Genomic DNA, 21,934 nt, shown 5'->3' with positions numbered 1-21,934 from the left:
TTTTATTTTATTTATTTATTTTGCGATGGAGTTTGACTTTGTCACCTAGGCCAGAGTGCAGTGGCAACCTCTATGTCTCGGGTTCAAGTGATTCTCCTGCCTCAGCCTTCCAAGTAGCTAGCATTACAGGCATCCACCACCATACCCGGCTAATTTTTGTATTTTTAGTAGAGACGGAGTTTCACCATGTTGGCCAGACTGGTCTCAAACTCCTGACAGGTGATCTGCCCACCTCAGCCTCCCGAAGGTCTGGGATTACAGGTGTGAGCCACTGCACCCAGCCAGGAATGTTAAATTTGCTTTTTAAAGAAAGCAAGTTTAAGCACATATTTACTGAACATCTACCGTATGCAAAGCACTTAGACAAACTCTTTCATACTAAACTCCTGGGTGTATAAATGGAAGCCAAAAGAGATCCTGCAATGACTTTTTGGTGGAGGGACATGGCTTCAACTATATATCATATATACTTCATATACTTATCAAATTATATTCTATATAATTCATTATCAAAGAAGAGAGATTATAACCTGGATTGGAATTATGTTTGAGGCAACTATATTCATAGAAAAATTTTGTAAACCCTTTTAAAAGGAGTAAAACCTTATCTTATCTCCAAGCCATTTCTAGAATTAAAGCTTAATAAAGCTTTAAAAATAAGGTGACTTTGACACATCATATGTGTCTATCAATTTATTCACAAATGTGCCTGTGATGTGTCCAGCACCGTCCTAGGCACCATTAAGATTATAAAGGTTAACTGATTCCTGCGTTCATGGAGCTTACATTCTAAAGAGCCAGAGAACATCTAGAAAACACCTGTTTGAGTGGTAGAGACAAGAAGTTTGGAGGGGATGAGGGGAAAACAGGTGGAGTAGTTGCTGGAGTCTCCAAGAAAGCCTAGAAGGAAGAGGATTCCAGTTAGTTCTTAAAGAACGTGTAAGGCCTAGGTTAGGAGAGAGCAGGGTGAGGCATCTGGGCAAGGCACACAGGCAGAAGTCGGTAGGCAGTGAAAGAAGACAATGGCCTCTTCAGGGAGCATTATCTACATGGAATTGTGCCGAGCTAACAAGGTGGGAATGCAGGCTGTAGTCAACTATAGAGGATACTAAAACTCAGCTAACTAGTTTTTTGGAGGCATTTGAAAGCCACTGCAGACACTTGGGCAGGGGAAATGGTGTGATGCCAACAGATCAAACAGTATGTGCAGAAAGGACTGCGGGGGAAAGGTGAGGGAAGGAATTAGATACTATGGCAGTAATCTTGACACAAGAGGATGATGAGAACAATTAAAAAGCTGACAAAGAGATATAACCACAGGACTTAGCCTGAAGAGTTTTCCTCTCCCACGTTAAGAATTTTAAATATGTACAGTACTTTTAATTCAGATGATCATATTAGTTTGTTAAAAGAAAAAAATATCCAAAATAAGCTATAAAAGGATCTACTTAAGGCCGGGCACAGTGGTTCATGCCTGTAATCCCAGCATTTTGGGAGGCCGAGGCGGGCAGATCAAGAGATCAGGAGTTCGAGACCAGCCTGGCCAACATGGTGAAACCCCGTCTTTACTAAAAATACAAAATTAGCCGGGCATGGTGGCGCGTGCATGTAATCCCAGCTACTCAGGAGGCTGAGGCAGGAGAATCGCTTGAAACCGGAAGGTGGAGGTTGCCCTGAGCCGAGATCATGCCTGGGTGAAAGAGCAAACCTCGGTCTCAAAAAAAAGAATCTAAACATCTGCTGTTTTTCAATGATTGTTGTTTTGTTAATGTGAAAGCAATACTTTCTATGATTAATCTGCTATATCTGTTTTGACTAAATTACTACAAAAAGAAAAATCAATGAATTCCTATGGGTTTCTGAAATATCCAAAAATTTAACCTGAAGTGGCAGGGGGTGGGGGGGATGACATCACATCATTAGCAGGTATTGTGTGAAACTTCTAAAAACTGAAACTGACATGTATCTGACTTACTACGAATAAATACTCTAATAAACTCTCTAGTGAAACTTCCTCTCACCCTTTCTGGAAAGTGAGAGGCATGCTGGGCTGCCTGTTCTCCCCCATGATTCTGATTAACAGGATTCTCTGTTATTATAACCTCCTTCCCAGATTGTATCCACGTCACATTTTTTTTTTTTTTTTTTTTTTTTGGAGATGAGGTCTCACTGTATTGGCCAGGCTGGCCTCAAACTCCTTGCCTCAAGTGATACTCCCAAAGTGCTAGGATTACAGGCATGAGCCACCATGCCCAGCCTATGTCTTTAATGCACTGTATTTCCTTGTACTCCAGCTCCCTAGTAGTGAAATGCCTATTAAAACATTAAGGCCAGCATGGCAGTGTGCATCAGTAGTCCTATCTATTTGGGAGGATGGCTTGAGGCCAGGAATTAGAGACAGTAGTGTTCTATAATCATGCCTGTGAATAGCCACTGCATTTCAGCCTGGGCAATATTACAAGACCCTATCTCTTAAATTAAAAAGAAAAAAAAGTCTTGTAGTGCTTCTGGTATATCGGCAGAAAGGAGAAAGAGTTCTAGAGTAAGAACAGTTGATTCTTTTTTCTTTTATAAACAATTAGTAATGGGGGAGTGTTCAGATGGCCAGCTAAAGAGAGAAGTTCTAGAACTCAGCTAGACCAGCATATTGCTTTATTTAAATTGGCTCAATATCCTATTTAAAGCTGGACCAGTGGTTTTCAAAGCATGCAGCCTGGACTGCATCCGCTGAGAATACATTAGAAATGCAAATCTTTGGGTCCCACTTGAGGTCTACTGTATCAAACTCTGGGGGTGGGCCTAGCAGCATTGGGCTTTAACAAGCCTTCCAAGTGATTCTGTTGTGAGCTGAATTTTGGAAGCCCCCGAGACAGACGTACGGGAAAGAAGCTAGACGCAGGCCCATAGTGTACTTGATTTTCCTGTGATTGGTTCGGTTTCCAAACTTGTCTGCACATAGGAATCACCTGGAGAGCTACAAAAGTACCACTGCCTGTGACCCATCACCAGAGACTGTGACTTAATTGGCCTGGTGTATGGCCTGAGCTTTGGAATTTTTAAAGGATTCTCAAGTGATCCTAATGTGCAGACAAGTTTGGAAACCCTTGGATAAATCAAAAAACATCTTGAATCAAGGACCAGAGACAGGAAAAAATAGAAAAGAAAAAGGAAATAAAAGACAACACACGTCAAATTCCATTTCCAAATCCCATTCAAGGAAGTTTCCTGGCTATTTCAGAGTACTGGAATATTGTCATAATAATATTGCTTTAAATTGGTTCAACAGCCTATAAAGAAAACTTTATTCTTGTAAACTGTATCTTCTGAAATAAATTCCTGCATTATTTTGTTTGGAGGAAATCTGTAATTTTGGAATCAAAAAGGGTTTGTGTCACTCTTTCCATTAAATATGCATCTATGCCATTTAATTGTCCAAAAATGGCATCAGGAACACCTACACAAGAGGAAAGGAACTAAGTTTCTGTACACTTGATATGGCTTCTGTGATGGTGACTCTTGGTTGCTCTGGTAAAGATACTTCCCCTTCATCTTCACTTCCTGCTTCCCTGGTATTTTCACCAGCCACCGTGCCCTGGATGCTCTGTGTCCTGGGAGATAATGAGATCATCATCTGCAGTAACAAAGCCCTGGAAATTTACTTCATTTGGGACACGGGTGGCAATAGCCACTGTGTGCCACAACTTTTCAATGGCAATGTCTGGTTCACTGGCTGCTGATTCTGTGTCATATTCTGCAAATTCCATTGGGATGATGCCTGCCTTCTGCCAACATTTCACCACTGTGGATGGTGTGACTGACCACGCTGCAGCAATCATGTCAATGACCTGCTTGATGTCCACCTTTTCTTGCCTCTCACTGCTGCTGAGCTTGAGGAGGATCTGTTTTAGAAGGTGGCTCCCGTACAGAACTTTCATGGTGTGAATTGTGCCAAGATTCAGTGGCTGTAGGACAGCAGTACAGTTTGAGGGCAGATATCCAACCTGAATCCTTTCCAAGCGTGGAAGCATGTTATGAGCAGAGCAGTTGTCGATGAGCAAGAGGACCCGGCATTCCGCCCTCTTCATCCTGGCATCCACTTGCATCACTCACTCATTAAACAGATCTCTTGTCATCCAAGCCCACTAGTTGGCTTGGTAATCGCAAGGGAGGGAATGGATGTTCTCGAGGCAGCGTGGGCTGGCTGGCCTACCAACAATCAATGGTCTCCTTTTTTCAGTCCCCGAGGCATTGCAACAAAAGAGTGCTGTCAACTACTGCTTTGCTTTCTTGCCCCCTCTACAATGGTCTCCTTCAGCAGCAAGCGTGTGCTGGGGCAGCAGCTGGAAAAACACTCCTGTCTCATCAGCATTAAAGATATCATCTGGGTTGTAGTCGGCAATCAGTTTTATAATTTCCCCTGCATACCACTCATTAACCTTATCTATTCCTAGACCATTCATTAACCTGTCACTATCTTCCGTATAGCTTGCTTTCAAAGCAATTCCATGGCGATCTCTAAATCTGTTCAGCCAGCGTACATTTGCTTGAAAACTGTCATAGCCAAGCAATGTTGGCCAAGTTTGGTGCTTTTTTCTAAATGATAGAACCAGTCACAAGAATGTTTTTGGCATGGATTTCTTGAAACCAAGCAAAAACAGCCTTATCAATGTCATCATAAAGAGCATTCCTCATCCTTTTCCGCTGGGGTCCCACGGATGCCTCCCACACCTTTTCTTCAAATTTGGTGCGATCCTTTAAGAATGTAGACAGTAGAGAGAGTGATACCAAATTCTTTTGCCATGTCACCTTTCCTCAGTTTCCTGAGTCTACAGCTTCCACAACTTTGATTTTCTCCTCCAGAGAGAACTGCCGACGCTTCTTGTTCCCCTTGTTTGCCATTTCCAGGGAATGAGGCCTGGCCACAACTAACAGGGCTGTCTGGTTCCCTCCTCGAAGCTTGCTTTGCCCCATCTGTGGAAAACAGAGAAGACAAAATGGAGTACCTATCAGGAAACAAAGATAATGGATTTCCTCTAAAAGATGGTTCAGGTTTTTACAAACTGTATTAGGAAATGACAATTTATGGTCAAAGTCAAGAGAATATAGGATCCATGCTACTGACTTTTTGTAGAGGCTACTTATAAAGACTCCTAGAATGTTTGAAACAGAAGAGATATTATCTAGTTTACTTAAACTTTCTGAGCCTCCATTAATATGGGAATAACAATGTTTGCTCTGCCTATCATGAAAATAGACTGAAATAAGAGGCTGTGAAAAAAGCTTTGGAAATAGCATTGCACTGTATACTTCAGAGTTATTATCCAGCTTCTTTGATGAACACAGAAACTAAGGCCCTGGGAAGGGGCCTAGTCAGGTTCATGCAGCTTAGATTTCTTAACTCAGATTTCTACTTATTATACAAAGGGTGGTCAGGGGTGTCCTCACTAAGATGGCATTGAAGCTGAGATCTCCAAGAGTATAGGGAAAGGGCTGTCCAGCAAAAGACATAGCATTAGCAAAACCTCAAAAGCAAGAATAGCTTGAGGTATTCAGGGAACTGAAATATTTGCATGACTCCAAGTATATGACAAAGACAGGGGGCCAGACCATTCAAAGATGCCATGGTAAAGAGTTGGTATTTTGAGTGGAATAGACATCCACTGATGTTTTCAGGTATTTTAAAAGGATGGCTTTGGCTGTTTTGTGAAAAGTGGATCAAAGAGGCAAAGAGACCAATTAGGATATTAGGATGATGTTGCTGATAATCTGGGTGACAGATTATGGCAGAACTGATGGGCAGGTTATGGTACAGTCCCTCTTGCAATGGCATAATCTCAGCTCACTGCAACCTGCATCTCCTGGGTTCAAGCGATTCTCCTGCCTCAGCCTCCCAAGTAGCGAGTAGCTGGGATTATAGGCATGTGACACCCCACTCTGCTAATTTTGTATTTTTAGTAGAGACAAGGTTTCTCCATGTTGGTCAGGCTGGTCTTGAACTCCTGACCTCAGGTGATCTGCACACCTTGGCCTCCCAAAGTGCTGGGATTACAGGTATGGGCCACTGCACCCAGCCCCTGTTTTCTTATATTAAAATGAAGAGGTTGGACTCAAGCAGGAAGGCTTATCACGATCTGATATCCAGGCCTGACCTAGGAACTAATGAATCAGAATCTAGGCGGAAATACATATTTTTGAAAAGCTCTCAGAGTGATTCTGATCTGTCCCATGGTTGCAAACCACAAGACCAGATGATGCCTAAGGGTCCTTTCAGATTTAAGTCTTGGATCCTAGGTAGGTTCTCCAAACTCAAATGCCTTTAGGGACCAGGATGATGGCATAAGTGATTAAAACAGGGATTAAAGTATTTGGAGAATGTGGTAGTGTATCCTGTCTAGAAGTATTCAGAATTTAAATTAAGCAGCCCCCCGGCCCCAGGCTGGTCCAACAAAACATGACCCAGCAGTAGCAGTTCTGGGTAATTGCCTTAGTAGGCATTTTATCATGAGAATCCTCAAAGGACAAGAGAATCTGCTGGGACTTTACACTATGACTGTCCCTTCTCAAGGGTAGATTTTTACTATCATCTCCATACATATATCCATCAATTCATGGCATGTGCTATGTGTTAAGGAGTATGCTTGATGCCAGCCATACAGAGATGAATGCAGCATAGTGCCCAGCTTTGAGGAGCCTTCCAGGGAAGCAGGGAAGACACTAGAGTATGTGAAAACTATAATAGAGGTTACAGAGTACTATTGTGATATAGCTGGCCTAGAGTTAGAACCTGAGCAATGCCATTTTATACAAGACAAAGCTATTTTCCAAAAATAAGTTGTAATGGCTGCCCCATTCTCCTCGAAATAACTACTGACCTTGGCTTCTGTAAAATGCCCACTATGTAAAGTTGCTTGCCTTGGCTTATCAGTAACTGCCAGAAGTGCTTGCCTTTGCTGATCAGTAAGTGCTAAAAAAGTTGCTTGCCCTGCATCCCCTCACCCTCTCGGTCCTAAATCCAGCATGTGGTTTTTCAGCTTAAAAACCCCCGCTCCCCCTGAACTCGGGGCCACAGGTTGGAGAGATGTGAGTCCTCCGTGGCCGCCGGCAATAAAGACCCTGCAATTTGGTATACTTCTGTCTTGGCGTTAACTTTCTATGCTCGGTCCAGTATAACACTATTGGAACATAAAAGTGCAGATAATCAGCTAGAGTGGGGCATCGATGGGCAGTGCACTTCAAAAAGGGAACAATACGGTGGGTCTTAAAGAATAAACAAGTAGGAACTCATGAGATGAAATATTTAATATGAAAGGCAATGAAATACTACAGAAAATAGAATGTCCTGTTCAGGAACAAGGAAGTCTTTGGAGAAGAAAGCAAGGACCAAATCACAGGAAGTCCTAGTTAGGATTCTAGCTTGCTTTGGGGGCATTAAGAGACTTTTGATGGTTTTTTAGTTTTGTTTTTTTGGAATGACATGATCAGATTTACAATTTAGAGTCATTTGGTTGCATGCAGGGCAGAGAACCTAATGGGTAAAGTTGATTTTCCTAAGAGATGGCCCTAAATCTAAAGACAAAAGCAGGGTAGCCCAGCAGGCCATATACAGTTTGGACGTGAATTTGAGTGCAATAGGAAGCTACTGAAGGATTTTAAGCAAGAGAGATGACTGCTGTGTAAAGAATAGAAGGGTTTCAGAGAAAAAAGCAGGAGTCCACACAAGATAACGGTGGCTTGGATTAGAGTAGCAGTAATAGAGATGGTGAGAAGTAGTCAGTTTGAGGCTGTTTTTGCAAGCCTTGTGATTGACTGGATGTGAGGTGAAGGTGGAGTCAAGGATAAAACCCAGGTTTCTGGTTTGAGCACTGAGCAATCCAGCGGATGGTGCTACCATTTACTGAGGTGGGAGGATCTGCTGCGTAAACCTAATTTGTCAAGCACTTTACATGCTTAATACTGCTTACTGGTGGCAGGGGTGGGATTCAAACCCTGGGAGGCTCACCACAAAGCTAGCACTCCAAACACTACAGAGTGCTATGTAGCTGGTTCTGGGAACTACTAATACTGAAAGGAGACATAAAGAATGAAGCAAGAGCCAAATCAAAGTCTTGGTCAAGCTAAGACGTCTGCATTTTATTTTAAATGAATGAGACATTGGAGGGTTTTAAGTAGGGAGTGACTTGGTCAGACTTACAGTGCAAAACGATCACTGACTGCTTCGTGGAGAACAGATAGTAGAGGGGACGTGGGGAGAACTACATCAGTCCAGGCTGGAGATGACGGTGGCTAGAAGGTTGGTGAAGGTGGTAGATGGAGAAAGGTAGGCAGACTGGACACACATTTGCAGTAACAGTGAGAGCTGTGCGGGAACTTGTACAAATGTGGACAACCTGTGACACTGGAGAGAAAGGACAATCCAATCCTATTTGATTTCTCTCCACACGGTCATTCAGCTCAGCTTGAGTCACTCCAGGAACTCAGCTCCCATCACACTATCCGTGGGCCGGTGAGAGAGACGGATTGAGGGTAGATCGCTGGAGTGACGAAGGCACTACTCGATGCGGCACTACGTATGAAACCCATCCTGAATGAGAGCGAAGGACTCAGACAAGCTGAGATCAGGCCTTGAACGCCGTGCTGAGTGGGTGGTAATGTAGGTTTCCCAGCGCCAGACGAGGCTCTGAGAGGTGAGGCGGGGCCTAGATTCCCTCAAGCTCGGCACAGACCCGCCCCTGTTACCTGAACGCCCCACAGCAGTAACCGGGCGCTGAGTGGCCCGCGTGCCACACCGCCGGCAGCCACAGCTTCCTCCTCCACCCGTGACCTCTGGCCGGAAGCTGTCCGTTCCCCTTAACAGACCCCCTCCAAACCTTTAAGCAGTGCGTATGGGTCCGCCCCCCAGCTGGGGCTTGGCTGTTGCGCATGCGCGAGGGGTCGCACGCAGTCACGCGCACCGGCCGTTTCCGGTGCGCCGCGAGGGTCGCCGGGACGGATCTCCCTGGCGATTCGTGGTGTGCTGCTGCCGCCGCTGCAGCCGCTAAACCGGTGCCGCGGTGACGTCCGTGTCCCTGCTGTCTTCCTCGAGCTCCCCGGGGCTTGATCCCCGGGGCCCTCGGCAGGCATCAGTGAGGAGCCTGCGGAGCGAACCTGTGCTCCTGCACTTGCCCTTCACGATCCCATATCGCGACTCCGAGGAGGGGAAGCGAGAGGAGCTGTCGCGACTCCGCGCCGTGTGTCGCCGGGCGGGGCCGCGGGGCCGGGGCTCCTCCAGCCCCCGGGATGCGCGCGCGAGCCCTCGCCTCCACTTCCTTGTTGCTGCTGTCACGACTGGAGCCGCCTCTCGCCGACAGCGGGGAGCGCGAGTGCGCCAGCCATCCCCCTCGTCGAGACCCTGGGCCGAGCGCCTCCGGGAATGTGAGCGGCGCGGCTTGCACGCTCCTCCGGGTAAGTCCCGCCTTCAAGGGCCGTGCTGGGCCGCTGGGCGACCTCGAGTTAGGTGCTGCGGCTCTCTGAGCCTCTATTGACTCTCCCACAAAGTAGAACCAGTGAACCTTAGTGTCTTCCCGCAATCCGAATGAGACATTCGGACGTCCCAGACGTCTTAGCTTGAGCAAGACTTTGGTTTGGCTCTTGCTTCATTCATAACCCAGAATGAGGGAGAGGAGCTAACCCAGAGTCAAACTGTGGCCCGTGGCTGAGCCCTCAAAGGACATCTCGTGAGATTCCGAGGAGGATCCGATGGGACAGTGAAAGTGTCTCGCATATTTCAAGTACTGACCTTAACTTAATTTTACAGATGATTACAGAGAGTTAGGGTAAGTAGATTGCTTAAGGTCACAGGGCTCCGTGCTGGTGCGATTAAACTGTGTAGCTTATACCAGAACCCAGATCTTTTGTCCTCCAGAGCCCTTGGTTTTTAACCTTTATATTTATTGTCCTGCTTTTTTTTTTTTTTTTTCTTTGCATTGCTATACTGAGGCCTCGAGTCTGTAAACAAACTTGGACCCAGGCTTAGAACAGGGTGGTAAAACAAACAAAACCCTAGGGTAGTCTCCTGCGCTCAGTCCAAGGTGGTTGTAATGACTGTTTCCTAACTCGTTTTGCTCTGGGTGCTTAGTACCCTAGATGCCATTCTTTACAGATGCTTTCCTGCAGTTACTGCCCTTCTCCACAAGGCTTTCAACCGTCCAGAAGTCAATTAAGGGCAAAAAAGCGCAGTTCTCAGGTAGCCTTGATTTGAAATCCTGCTTCCCTTATCCTTTACTGGCCTATTGCTTACCCAGCCAAGTTGTAGACTACCGTATGTTCTCTTCCTAGGTTGCACTAAGACAGTTAGAATGTGGATTTTGTTTTTCTTTGTTAGTTTAGTTTTTAATGGGAAGAGGAATCATTTAGAGATGACAGAGAACTAGGAAGAATGGGAAGAGGAATCATTTAGGGATAACAGAAAACTAGGAAGAACCTTAGGAATCATGTTTAACCTGGGGCATATCTTTAAAATTATAGGTGAAATACGGTGTGTTTGCACTTTCTAGGAGAGGGTTTTTTTTTTTTTTTTTTTTAACCTTTCACAACATTGTCAAAAGAATTCTTGCCTCCAAAAAGATTAGGAGCCACTAGGTTTATCCTCTTCTCACAGCAGAAACAGTTGAAATTTAGGATGTGGAATAGGCTTGAGATCATATGGTTAGAGTTTAGGTCTCTTGACTCCACATGCAGTGCTCGCTATACCTTATGATTTGTGAAGTCTAAATGAGATGTGAGTGGGCTTTGTACTACACAAAGCAGTCCCATATTTACTACCAAAACTGCCTCTTCCCAGAATTCTAAATTTCCTCCTGACAGATTTTTCAGGGACAACTGTGTTATTTCCCTCTTATAAAATTCAAGTGGTTTCTGGGAGCCTTTCTCCCTCCAGGGATTGAGACTTGCGGTAAAACTCCAATTTAGAACTTGGCTACAAGTAAACTAACTGTTCTTGAACTAATTCTTATGTTGTTTTTATGCCTCTTTTCCTAGACATAAAAGCTGTTAGTAGATTCCCTGTTTTTTAGGTCAGCACAAGAGAGCTGATGTTGGTTGGTCAGATGATTGTTTAGGTCTTCCCTGTCTCTAGCTCCTGGCATATGTTGCTATTTAAATTAATTACGATTGGCCAGGTGTGGTGGTGGCTCACTCCTGGAATCGCAGCACTTTGGGAGGTCAAGGCAGGAGGGTTGCTTCAGCCTAGCAGTTTGAGACCAGCTTGGATAATATAGTGAGACCTCGTCTCTACAAAAAATTTAAAAATCAGCCAGATGTGTGTAATTTAAAAATTAGTGCACGTGTGTAGTCCCAGCTACTTGGGAGGCCAAGGTGGAAAGATCACTTGAGCTTGGGAGGTGGAGACTACAGTGAGCCAAGATCACACACCATTGCACTTCAGCCAGGAGAGAGAGTGAGACCTTGTCTTAAAAGTAAATACATTTAAAATTAAAACGAATTCTTCAGTCACACTAGCCATATTTCAAGTGCTCGGTAGCTATATGTGGCTGGTGGCTACCATATTTGACAGCACAGATGTAGAACATAACATTTCCATCATCAGAGTTTATTGAACAGTGCTGGTTTGGAGGGTTGCCAGTAGAGATGGGTAGCAGCATAGCATAATGAAAGAAGGCCCAGGGAGTTGGATTTTTGAATTGAAAATCTATCAAGTCCCTGTTTGGGATTGATGGCCTTGGGCAGGTTGTTAAGCATCTCAGACACAGATGATAATCTTTAACAGAAGCCAGATGTGGTGGCTTACGCTTGTAATTGCAACACTTTGGGAGGCTGACGTGAGAGGATCACTTGAGCCCAGGAGTTCAAAACCAGCCTGGACAACATAGTGAGATCTCATCTCTGTTATTATTTTTAAATTATATAAAATTAAAAAAAAACTCTTAATAGAAAATGAACTCTTTCATTTTTTTTCCTACCAATTATCTGACTTTAGGAATGAACCCAGCTGGGTGCAGTGGTTCACACCTGGGATTCCAGCACTTTGGGAGGCCAAGGTGGGCACATCGCTTGAGTCCAGGATTTTGAGACCAGCCTGGCCAACATGCCAAAACCCCATCCCTCCAAACAAATACAGAAAATTACCCAGGCCTGGTGACACGCACCTGTAGTCCCAGCTACTCAGGAGGCTGTGGTGGAAGGATTGCTTGAGCCCAGGAGGTTGAGGCTGTAGTGAACTGAGGGTGTGTCACTGTACTCCAGTGACAGAATGAGACCCTGTCTCAAAACAAAACAAAACAAAACAAAACTCTTTTCATTTGTATAGCAATTGACTATTTTCTTTTTCGTTTTTTTAAAGATTTTTTTTTTTTTTTTTTAATAGAGATGGGGTCTCGCTATGTTGACCAGGCTGGCCTCAAACAGTACTCCTATCTCAGCCTCACAAAATGCTGGGATTACAGGCATGAGCCACTGCACCCAGCCAACTATTTTTAAATAGAGTTGTGTCTATTGTATCCTTTGAGTCCTATCACTATAAATCTGTGGGAAGGTAGGTGAGACATCTCTTTTTTTATACATGAGAGGGAGAGAGCTGAACAAAAAACAGCTAAAACACCTGCCCAAAATTGCACAAGCTGGCAGAGTGTAAAGAAATCATATAGGCCCTTACTACATGTTTGAGTGAATCAATATAAAGACATTTGCTTAAGTTGATGAAGCATAGGAGGAATGGGCCAGAACGTCTGGTTCCTGGCCAAGCATTCCTTTTACCTGTTTCCATATGGAATTGTTATAATTTGAGGCTAATAAGTCTTTGTGTTAAAGGGATGGGTGGGTACTGTATCCCATGAATATAAGTGAAAAGCCTTTCTAACCCAGTAGTCACACATTTGCCCGCTCTAAGGAATCACCTGAGGCATTTGTTAACCATATGGATTTCCATACCCTCTGGAGATTGTGATTCAGAAGGGCTGTAGTGGAGCTCTGGAATCTATGTTTAACAACCAACCCAGGTGCTTCTTGGGATATACTGAGTTTGGGAAATGTTTAAGCCTTAAGGCACTGGCAGAGGTATGGGATTATTTGATTAGGAAGCCGCTGCCCCACTTAGGGTAGATTCTGGAAACTTTATTTTTGACTTTCCTTTCCTCTAGCCATGGACGCATCATATGATGGTACTGAGGTAACTGTCGTGATGGAGGAAATTGAGGAAGCCTATTGTTACACCTCTCCTGGGCCACCCAAGAAGAAGAAAAAGTATAAAATACATGGAGAAAAGGCCAAGAAACCCAGGTTAGCCAACACATTTTGGTTGCTGTTGGTATTTATAAATGGAAGTTGCTTGGAGAGCTGCATTGAGGAAAACTGTAAGATTCTTTGAGAAAGAGTGTTATTATTGAAGTCTTGCAGTGAGCAATGGGTAGTGGGAAGTGATGGGATTTCTGCCAGCATTGCCATTACTGGCTAGACTTTGCTTTTGTTTCCAGGTTGTCACAGGAAGTTGTACCATACTGATGGTAGAAGCTAGGTACAAAAGAGCTACATTATTTATTATGCCATTGTTGTTATGTGAACATTTAAAACAAGGCATTAATTACAAAATAGAAATAAAGCCAGGCGCAATGGCTCATGCCTGTAATCCCAGCACTTTGGGAGGCCAAGATGGGTGGATCACCTGAGGTCAGGAGTTCGAGACCAGCCTGACCAACATGGTGAAATCCTTTTGCTACTAAAAATACAAAAATTAGTCGGGTGTGGTGGTGAGCACCTGTAATCCTGGCTACTGGGGAGGCTGAGGGAGGAGAATTGCTTGAACTCCAGAGGCGGAGGTTGTAGTGAACCGAGATCATGGCACTGCACTCCAGCCTGGGCGACAGAGCAAGACTCTGTTTCAGAACACACAACACACACACGCAAATAATACCAATTACATCTGTACAGAATATCCAAATTGTGGCTCTAATCTCACTCTTGACTGTGAATACCGCAAAATTGCTGAAACTACCAACATTGGTCATTTTAATTGGTCTGTTTGCTTCCCTGTCTTATCCTTGGGGAGGTGCTGTTGACCAGGTAGGTGATCAAATGCTGGGTAGGGGAATACAGAGTGTGAATGATAACCAGCCCCTTGAGGAAGCTTTCCCTGAGAGTTGAATGACAGGACAGGACACCTGTATCTTTCTTTGCTTTTGTTGGGTTTAAAATCATCCTGCAAAAAAGTGATCTTTAGGAAAGTCAGTCAAAGAGCCTTTGCATCCAGTTTCTGAAGGGAGAACAGCCACTTGCTGTCTTTCCTGTTCATTTTCCCCTCCTCCCTTGGAGCCCCTTATCTTCCTGGATAGTTATTCCTGACCGTAATATAGTGGCTCTAATGTAATAATTTTAATATGGCAGCTTTTATAGGCATTTCTCGTATATGATGAGTTTTCATATTACAAAGCGAATGTAATATAATTTGTGTTGCATTGACAGCTATCAGTTATAATCAGAAATAAGAATATAACTTACAATAACAGCATCTGAGGATGTTATTTAAATGTTTCTTTAGTTGACTTCCAGCCCCTGTTTAGATAAATGCTTTGAAATGAGAAGCTAGGTTTTATCAACCTCTTGACTACCCATACCTTAGCATAGTCGTACTTACTGGTTGAATAACAGAAAGCCTGAAGAAGTCATTGCTTCCTCAGGTCTGCTTACCTCCTGTACTATTATGACATCTACCTGAAAGTGCAGCAGGAGCTCCCCCACCTCCCTCAGTCCGAGATCAATAAGAAGATTAGTGAGAGCTGGAGGCTTCTCAGCGTGGCCGAGAGGAGTTACTACCTGGAGAAAGCCAAACTCGAGAAGGAAGGTTTGGATCCTGTAAGTAATTTTTTTTTCCCAGCTATTTTTCCCATTGGTTCAGTGATGAAGGCCTTGGGGAAACCAAGCCCCCGGTTCTGTTTCCTTTTCTTTTCTTAGGAGAGCTTTGGTGATTTTATCCTTCTCGACTCTGGTCTTGCTTGTTTCCATTTTGATGACGCCCTGCACTCTCCTGTCCTCTTCGGTTGCAGCAATACGTGGAGCTGACATTTTTTGTATTTTTTGCAGTGAGCCTTAGGTTCCTTTTCTAAATTTTAATGTAACTTGGAGCCCCTTGTAGTTACTATAATGTAGCAACTTTAATGTGGTAACTTTAACATAGTAGTGTATATAGGCATCTCTCCTACACCATGAGTTTTCATATTCCAAATTGAACGTAATGTAATTCGTATTGTACTAACTGATCAGTTATAATCAGGAATAAGGCTTGCATGTTTAGAGGTAGATAGAGCTGCTTGTGTAATACAGTACCACATGATTTTGTTAGCACTGGTGATTAGAAACTATGCTAAAGCAAAATGCAAGTAAAGCCAAAGATGGAGAAGACTGAAGCTTTGAGTGCTTGGGTTAAAGGACTAACGAGGAAGCATTGAGATTTACGTCTGTCAGCATTTTCTGTTTTCTAGTTCACAATAACAAAATACACTGACACCTATTTAAACTGCTGGGTTTTTGTTTCTTTTTTTGAGAGTATCCCTGTCATGGCATAAACTGCTGTTTTGTTTTGTTTTGTTTTGTTTTGTTTTAAACTGAAATTCCTGCAGGAAGAATAACCTTGCTGTTGCAGGCTGAAATCTTTTAACCTTAACTCCTTCTTTCAGTAGAAACGATTGTCTGTAACTTGTATTTTGGTAATGTAGAGCGGCAGCAACAGCTATGTTACAGCAGAACCGGTTGTATTTTTCCTTGTTGGAGCCCCTCTGCCACTGTCTTTTAGATTATTTTGTGCTTATTGGCCTGGCATTCTTTTTTCTGGGAGAGCTTTGTCTTACCTGTAGGCTTGAAGATGCCACTCTGTGCTCCATCCTCTAGGTGATTTGCTTATTAACTGTGAGTCTGGGAAATAATCCCTGTAGTGGAGTGAAAGTGGAGTCTAGGAAAAGTTTACTGTCTTTGGTTTCCTTATTATAATGAAATCAGCAGTCTGGGCCAGGTGTGGTAGCTCATGCCTGTAATCCCAGCACTTTGAGAGGCTGAGGTAGGAGGATCACTTGAGCCCAGGAATTTGAGACCAGCCCCTGGGCAACATGGTGAAACTCTGTCGCTACGAAAAATACAAAAAAAAATTAGCAAGATGTGGAACACACCTGTAGCCCTAGCCACTCAGGAAGCTGATGTGGGATCAGTTGAGCCCAGGAGATGGAGGTTGCAGTGAGCCGTGATTGTACCACTGCACTCTAGCCTAGGCAACAGAGTGACACACACATCAGTAATCATTTTGTGCATGGTAAAAGAAAATCCTACCTAATTCTGGAGTGATTTGGTTTTTAAAAACTACACACTAATGTCGATTATTATCAAGCCTTTAAAAAAATTTAAATCACCTGCAATGATTCTTCCTTATTTACCTGCTTATTTGTGTCTACCACTATCTGCCACTGCCACCAAGAACATGAATAGGTTAGCTCTGATACTAGCCAAGTGACCATTTTAACTTTTGAGTCTTGATTTCCTCATCTGTAAAATGGCAATAATGTCTTCTCATAATGTTTAAAATAGGTAATATAAATCACCTAGCTGAATTATTGATAATATTGACATATAAATACTACCCTTTAGTAGATTAAACATTTAGTGACCATATAATAAGGAAAAGTGGCATTTATTGAGTACTTTGAATATACCAAGACTGAGCGAAGCTTTATGTGCCGTGTTTGACCTCTCCCAGACTGCCTGGCATGATGGTAAGACCCTCAATGCCTGCATACCTTGGGAGCCTGTCAGAGCCCTGTGGCGGGCTGTCTCCTCAACAGCCCGTCAGGTCTCTTGCCAAGTGCGGGTTCCAGTGTTATGCCTCTAATCTATAAAATGAATATCATTCAGGCCACCTGGGTTTCTCTGTGCTTGGATTTGTGAAGTCCAGGCCATCCTATGTGTATTTGCCACCATTTAGTCTTGTTCTAACATGGATGCTTGAAAGGGTGGCTTGAGAATGCCATTTCCTCATTACCTCTCCAATAAAGGCTCCATCAGAGATTCAGTCCGTCTGCTTTTATGCTTCATCTGAGTGCTGCTTTTAACTTTTCATTTCTGAGGGCTTCCTTTATGCCCTAAGTAGTGTCATTGACTTCTTGCTTTTGATTTATTGAAGAATTCTTTTGTGGTTGACTTTACTGTTCCTTTTAAAAGATACTTCTGAAGTATTTTTTTGTTCTGTTTAATTTCAGGTCTCACTTAACTATTCATTTTGTAATTTCCTGTTTTCCTTATTGGGTGCCTTTAAGTTTAAATTGAAAAATAAAACATAAATGACTTTTTCTTAGTGCCAATTAGCTATTCAGGGCTGTGCTTCTTAGTACCTGGCCTGGAGTCCCAGCTTTATTGCTTACTAATTTGTGTTTAGGGAAAGTTTACCTCCCTGAGTTTCATCCTTAATTTTCTCATTTGTTAAATGGGAATAATAATCTTTTCTAACTTAGTAGTGTTGTGTTTTTTTGTTTTGTTTTGTTTTTTTTTTTTTGAGATGGAGTTTCGCTCTTGTTACCCAGGCTGGAGTGCAATGGCGCGATCTCGGCTCACCGCAACCTCCGCCTCCTGGGTTCAGGCAATTCTCCTGCCTCAGCCTCCTGAGTAGCTGGGATTACAGGCACGCGCCACCATGCCCAGCCAATTTTTTGTATTTTTAGTAGAGATGGGGTTTCACCATGTTGACCAGGATGGTCTCAATCTCTTGACCTCATGATCCGCCCGCCTCGGCCTCCCAAAGTGCTGGGATTACAGGCTTGAGCCACCGCACCCGGCCAGTAGTGTTGTTTTTAAGATAAAATCAGATAATGTGTTTAAAAGCATTTTGTAAACCTGAAGGTACTAGGTGATTGTTAATATTCACCTTTTTTTTTTTTTTTTTGGAACGGAGTTTAGCTCTCATTGCCCAGGCTGGAGTGCAGTGGTGTGATCTTGGCTCACTGCAACCGCCACCTCCCGGGTTCAAGCGATTCACCTGCTTCAACCTCCCAAGTAGCTGGAGTTACAGGCATGTGCCACCATGCCTGGCTAATTTTGTGTTTTTAGTAGAGACGGGGTTTCTCTGTGTTGGTCAGGCTGGACTTGAATTCTTGACCTCAGGTGATCTGCCCGCCTCGGCCTCCCAAAGTGCTGGGATTACAGGCATGAGCCACCAAGCCTGGCCAGTATTCACGTTTTTTTTTTTTCCTTAGTATATTCAGGACCTTATCACATAACCCCTTCTATATACATTTTCTCTCACAAAAGCTTCTCATGAAACCCCTTAGCTTTTTGATCTATTCATCCTCTTCTTTGTAAGTCTGGGGAAAACCAGTGAGGTTAGAATCCTTACTTGCTGCCTTGAGTTTCAACTTAGCCCGTTAACGTGTATTTTATGCTTTTTGGGTTTTTATTGAACATTATATATTCTGGTGTTTGAATCTTATACTACTTTGGAATCCTAAAGTATCAAAGCTCAAAAGGAACTCATAAACTGCCAGATTCAGCTCCCTTGTTTTACAGATGGAGCAGCTGAGGCTTCAGGAAGGGAAAGGATTTGCTCAAGGCTATGCCAGGCCTCAGGTTCCAGCTCACAGTTTCATATGGCAAGACCAGTGCCCTTTCCAGAGTTCAATCCATGCTGTTTGCTGTGTGATTGAGTGAACAAGCTATACTGGCTAGTGTGATTCAGATGAAGATGACTGCTGTTGACAGGGGCTGACCCTATCTGAATTAGGTCAAGAGAGTAGTTTTTCTAGTTTCTTTTGCAGAAAAGCAAAAGCGCTCCGTGTGGTCTTAGTCTATTTATCTCTGCTTGTCTCCCCCTTCCTGGCTTCCTCATCCTCAGAACTCTAAGCTCTCTGCACTGACTGCTGTGGTTCCGGACATCCCAGGTTTCCGCAAGATCCTCCCACGCTCAGATTACATCATCATCCCCAAGAGCAGCCTGCAGGAGGACCGAAGCTGCCCTCAGCTAGAACTATGTGTGACTCGGAACCAGATGTCCCCGAAAGGACCTCCTCTTGTGTCCAACACTGCCCCAGAGACAGTGCCCAGCCATGCAGGCGTGGCGGAGCATTGCCTGGCTGTGGAGGCCCTGGCTGAGGAGGTGGGAGCCCTTACCCAGTCAGGTGCTATACAGGAGATTGCCACCTCAGAGATCCTCAACCAGGATGTGCTCCTAGAGGAGGCTTCCCTGGAAGTAGGGGAGTGCCACCAGCCTTACCAGACAAGCCTGGTAATTGAAGAGACCTTGGTGAACGGCTCACCAGACCTCCCCACTGGAAGCCTGGCTGTGCCGCACCCCCAGGTTGGGGAGAGTGTATCAGTGGTAACAGTCATGAGGGTAAGTGGCTTTGGTACTGATGTCTTTGGCTTTGTCTAGAGTTACTTAAAGGGCAGCTAGCACCGTGCAGTATGATTCTAGAGCAGTGGTGATCAAGAGTGCTGCTGTGAGCCGGGCGCGGCTCAAGCCTGTAATCCCAGCACTTTGGGAGGCCGAGGCGGGTGGATCACGAGGTCGAAAGATCGAGACCATCCTGGTCAACATGGTGAAACCCCGTCTCTAATAAAAGTGCAAAAAATTAGCTGGGCATGGTGGCACGTGCCTGTAATCCCAGCTACTCAGGAGGCTGAGGCAGGAGAATTGCCTGAGCCCAGGAGGCGGAGGTTGCGGTGAGCCGAGATCGCGCCATTGCACTCCAGCCTGGGTAACAAGGGCGAAACTCCGTCTCAAAAAAAAAAAAGAGTGCTGCTGTGGCACTTCTCCTGATACTACAGTTCTCTTGATTGTTTCTTGCCCCTGGGCTCACTCCAGAGTTGTTTACAGTTTCTCAGGCACTCTTACCAACTCCTTTTTGCCCAGCTTAGCCAGGATTTTCTTCACATGAGATGGTATGTAAGCTACATTAGCAAGAAAGCTGCAAATGGTATTTGAATTATCCGTGAGTCAAAGCTAGTATCTGTCAGGCTATTAGTCAGGATTTTATGTTTTCTGAAGACCGTTTTCCTTTTTTTGAAATGGAATCTCACTCTGTTGCCCAGGCTGGTCTTGCATTCCTGGGCTTAAGCAGTCTTCCTGCCTCGGCCTCCCAAGTAGCCAGGATTATAGGCTTGTGCCACCACACTGGCTCCCTGAAGACTATTTCAGCAAACAATGGCACCCTGAACTGTGTACAAGAATTTTCACCCAAGACCGGAACCCAGGTCTTCCTAGGTACAAATGGGGTAGGAAGAAAGAAGTCATCATCAAGGCCAGGTGGTTGGGACTCATATCTGAGAAAGAGGAGGCAAGTTTCTACAGTGGCCTAAGCGTCATTCTCAGTTGAGGGGAAAGCAGCACTTTAGTGATCTCAACAACCTCATCCCCTAGAAGTGGAGAGAAACTGCTACTGTGCCGTAGTATAATATGTAACCTGCCCTTTATAACCTTGGAGAGGATAGCATTCTCAGAGACGGGAGTCTTCCTGTTCAGGCTGAGGACCAGCTCGCTGTAGTCCTTATGGTCTGGGCAGAAGAGAGCAAGTACCCTTGCAATCTGTCCCAGATCCAAATCCTTTTATTTGTTGCCTCAGTGCTGTTTATGATAATGAAACATGCCACTAGCCCGTTTTTGTTTGTTTGTTTGTTTGTTTTTTGAGATGGAGTTTCGCTCTTGTCACCTAGGCTGTAGTGCAATGGCACGATCTCGGTTCACTGCAACCTCTGCCTCCTGGGTTCAAGCAGTTCTCCTGTCTCAGCCTCCTGAATAGCTAGGATTACAAGCGTGTGCCACCACGGCCAGCTAAGTTTTATAGTATTTTTAGTAGAGACGGGGTTTCATCACGTTGGCCAGGTTGGTCTCTAACTCCTGACCCGAGGTGATCTGCCTGCCTTGGCCTCCTAAAGTGTTGGGATTATAGGCATGAGCCACCACACCTGACCGCCACTAGCCTGTTTAAGGCAGGTAAATAGGGGGCTAAGAACACTTGAAAGGGTTAGAATTGGGTTCTCTCACTAACTGCATATGTGAGCTTAGAAGTCCTAAATCTCTTAGAACCTCAGTTTTCTCATCTGTAAAATAAAGATAGCACATTTCCTGTGGTAATAGTTTTCTCTTTGTTCTTAATTAAACTTTCTGAGATAATCATAGATTCATTCCTTTTAGCAAGCACATTGGGATGAGTACATTGTTATTAAACTTGATCCAGGCATCCAGTGTCAAGTGGCCTGGGTGTTCTTTACTCTGTTTCAGTGAAACTGTCCTCTTCATTGCCCGTAGGATTCCAGTGAGAGTAGCTCCTCTACACCAGCCACACAGTTCATCATGCTGCCTCTGCCTGCCTACTCGGTTGTGGAGAACCCCACCTCCATCAAACTGGTCAGTACTGTCTGTGGGGGACTGATAGTAATTAGGGTGTCAGAGCACTTTTTTCGTTTCTGAGCTACCAGTTGTAGGACCAAGTAGATTTCTTAGAACCTCAAGATGTGAGGACTGGCAAAGGTTTCAGGGATGATGTGGTCCATGTGTTCATAATGTGGGTGAGGGGGTTGTGGATAGATCTCCATGGGATCCATGAGCTCACCTCAACTTTTTTTACAAACTTTTTTCCTGGAATAGGTTCTTTGACTTTTAGAAAATTTTCAGAAGCGTACATGATTTAGGAAAATGAACAGCCACTGATCTAATTCAATACTGTGATCGTACAGATTAGGAGAAGGGCCCAAAGAAGAGAAAGGACTTGTTCAAGGCTGCTAGGTTACAAAACAAGTCAGACTGGATTCAAGTTTCTTGATTCACATGCAGTTGATATTTTTCTCCTCACTCACTGCAGCATTGGGGCTGAGATTTATCCCTATTTCTTTTTCTTACACTATTATAAACGGCATTTTTAAAGAAAATTTTCAATCTCTGATTGCCTACAGCTAGTACTTTGTAATACAATTGATT

The 21,934-nt window shown here is 44.2% G+C and overlaps 2 protein-coding genes across 3 annotated transcripts in view; one reads left to right on the top strand and one right to left on the bottom strand.

Moving 5' to 3' along the window:
• Positions 1-1,501: 1,501 nt before the first annotated feature.
• On the bottom strand, positions 1,502-8,975 carry TIGD6 (tigger transposable element derived 6). The gene is given in 8 exon segments (XM_074379378.1): positions 1,502-3,475; positions 3,478-3,599; positions 3,601-4,568; positions 4,570-4,777; positions 4,779-4,813; positions 4,816-4,971; positions 8,192-8,395; positions 8,737-8,975. Coding segments are annotated over 6 exon segments (1,623 nt in total). The 5' UTR covers positions 8,192-8,395; positions 8,737-8,975; the 3' UTR covers positions 1,502-3,341.
• Positions 8,976-8,980: 5 nt separating this feature from the next.
• HMGXB3 (HMG-box containing 3) overlaps positions 8,981-21,934 on the top strand; it is a 54,956-nt gene continuing 42,002 nt past the window's right edge. Inside the window, exons 1-5 of one of the 2 annotated variants that reach the window (XM_003934010.4) lie at positions 8,981-9,441; positions 13,134-13,272; positions 14,667-14,841; positions 18,854-19,351; positions 21,266-21,364. In XM_003934010.4, coding sequence (XP_003934059.1) covers positions 13,136-13,272; positions 14,667-14,841; positions 18,854-19,351; positions 21,266-21,364 — 909 coding nt within the window. In that variant the 5' untranslated portion in view covers positions 8,981-9,441; positions 13,134-13,135. The remainder of the gene's footprint in view (positions 9,442-13,133; positions 13,273-14,666; positions 14,842-18,853; positions 19,352-21,265; positions 21,365-21,934) is intronic. The other variant, XM_010344537.3, reaches the window with a different exon arrangement.

The sequence above is a fragment of the Saimiri boliviensis genome, chromosome 1, assembly GCF_048565385.1.
Source record: "Saimiri boliviensis isolate mSaiBol1 chromosome 1, mSaiBol1.pri, whole genome shotgun sequence".
Lineage (NCBI taxonomy): Eukaryota > Metazoa > Chordata > Mammalia > Primates > Cebidae > Saimiri > Saimiri boliviensis.
Note: the sequence above shows the minus strand (reverse complement) of the source record. Positions and strands in the feature narration are given on the sequence as shown.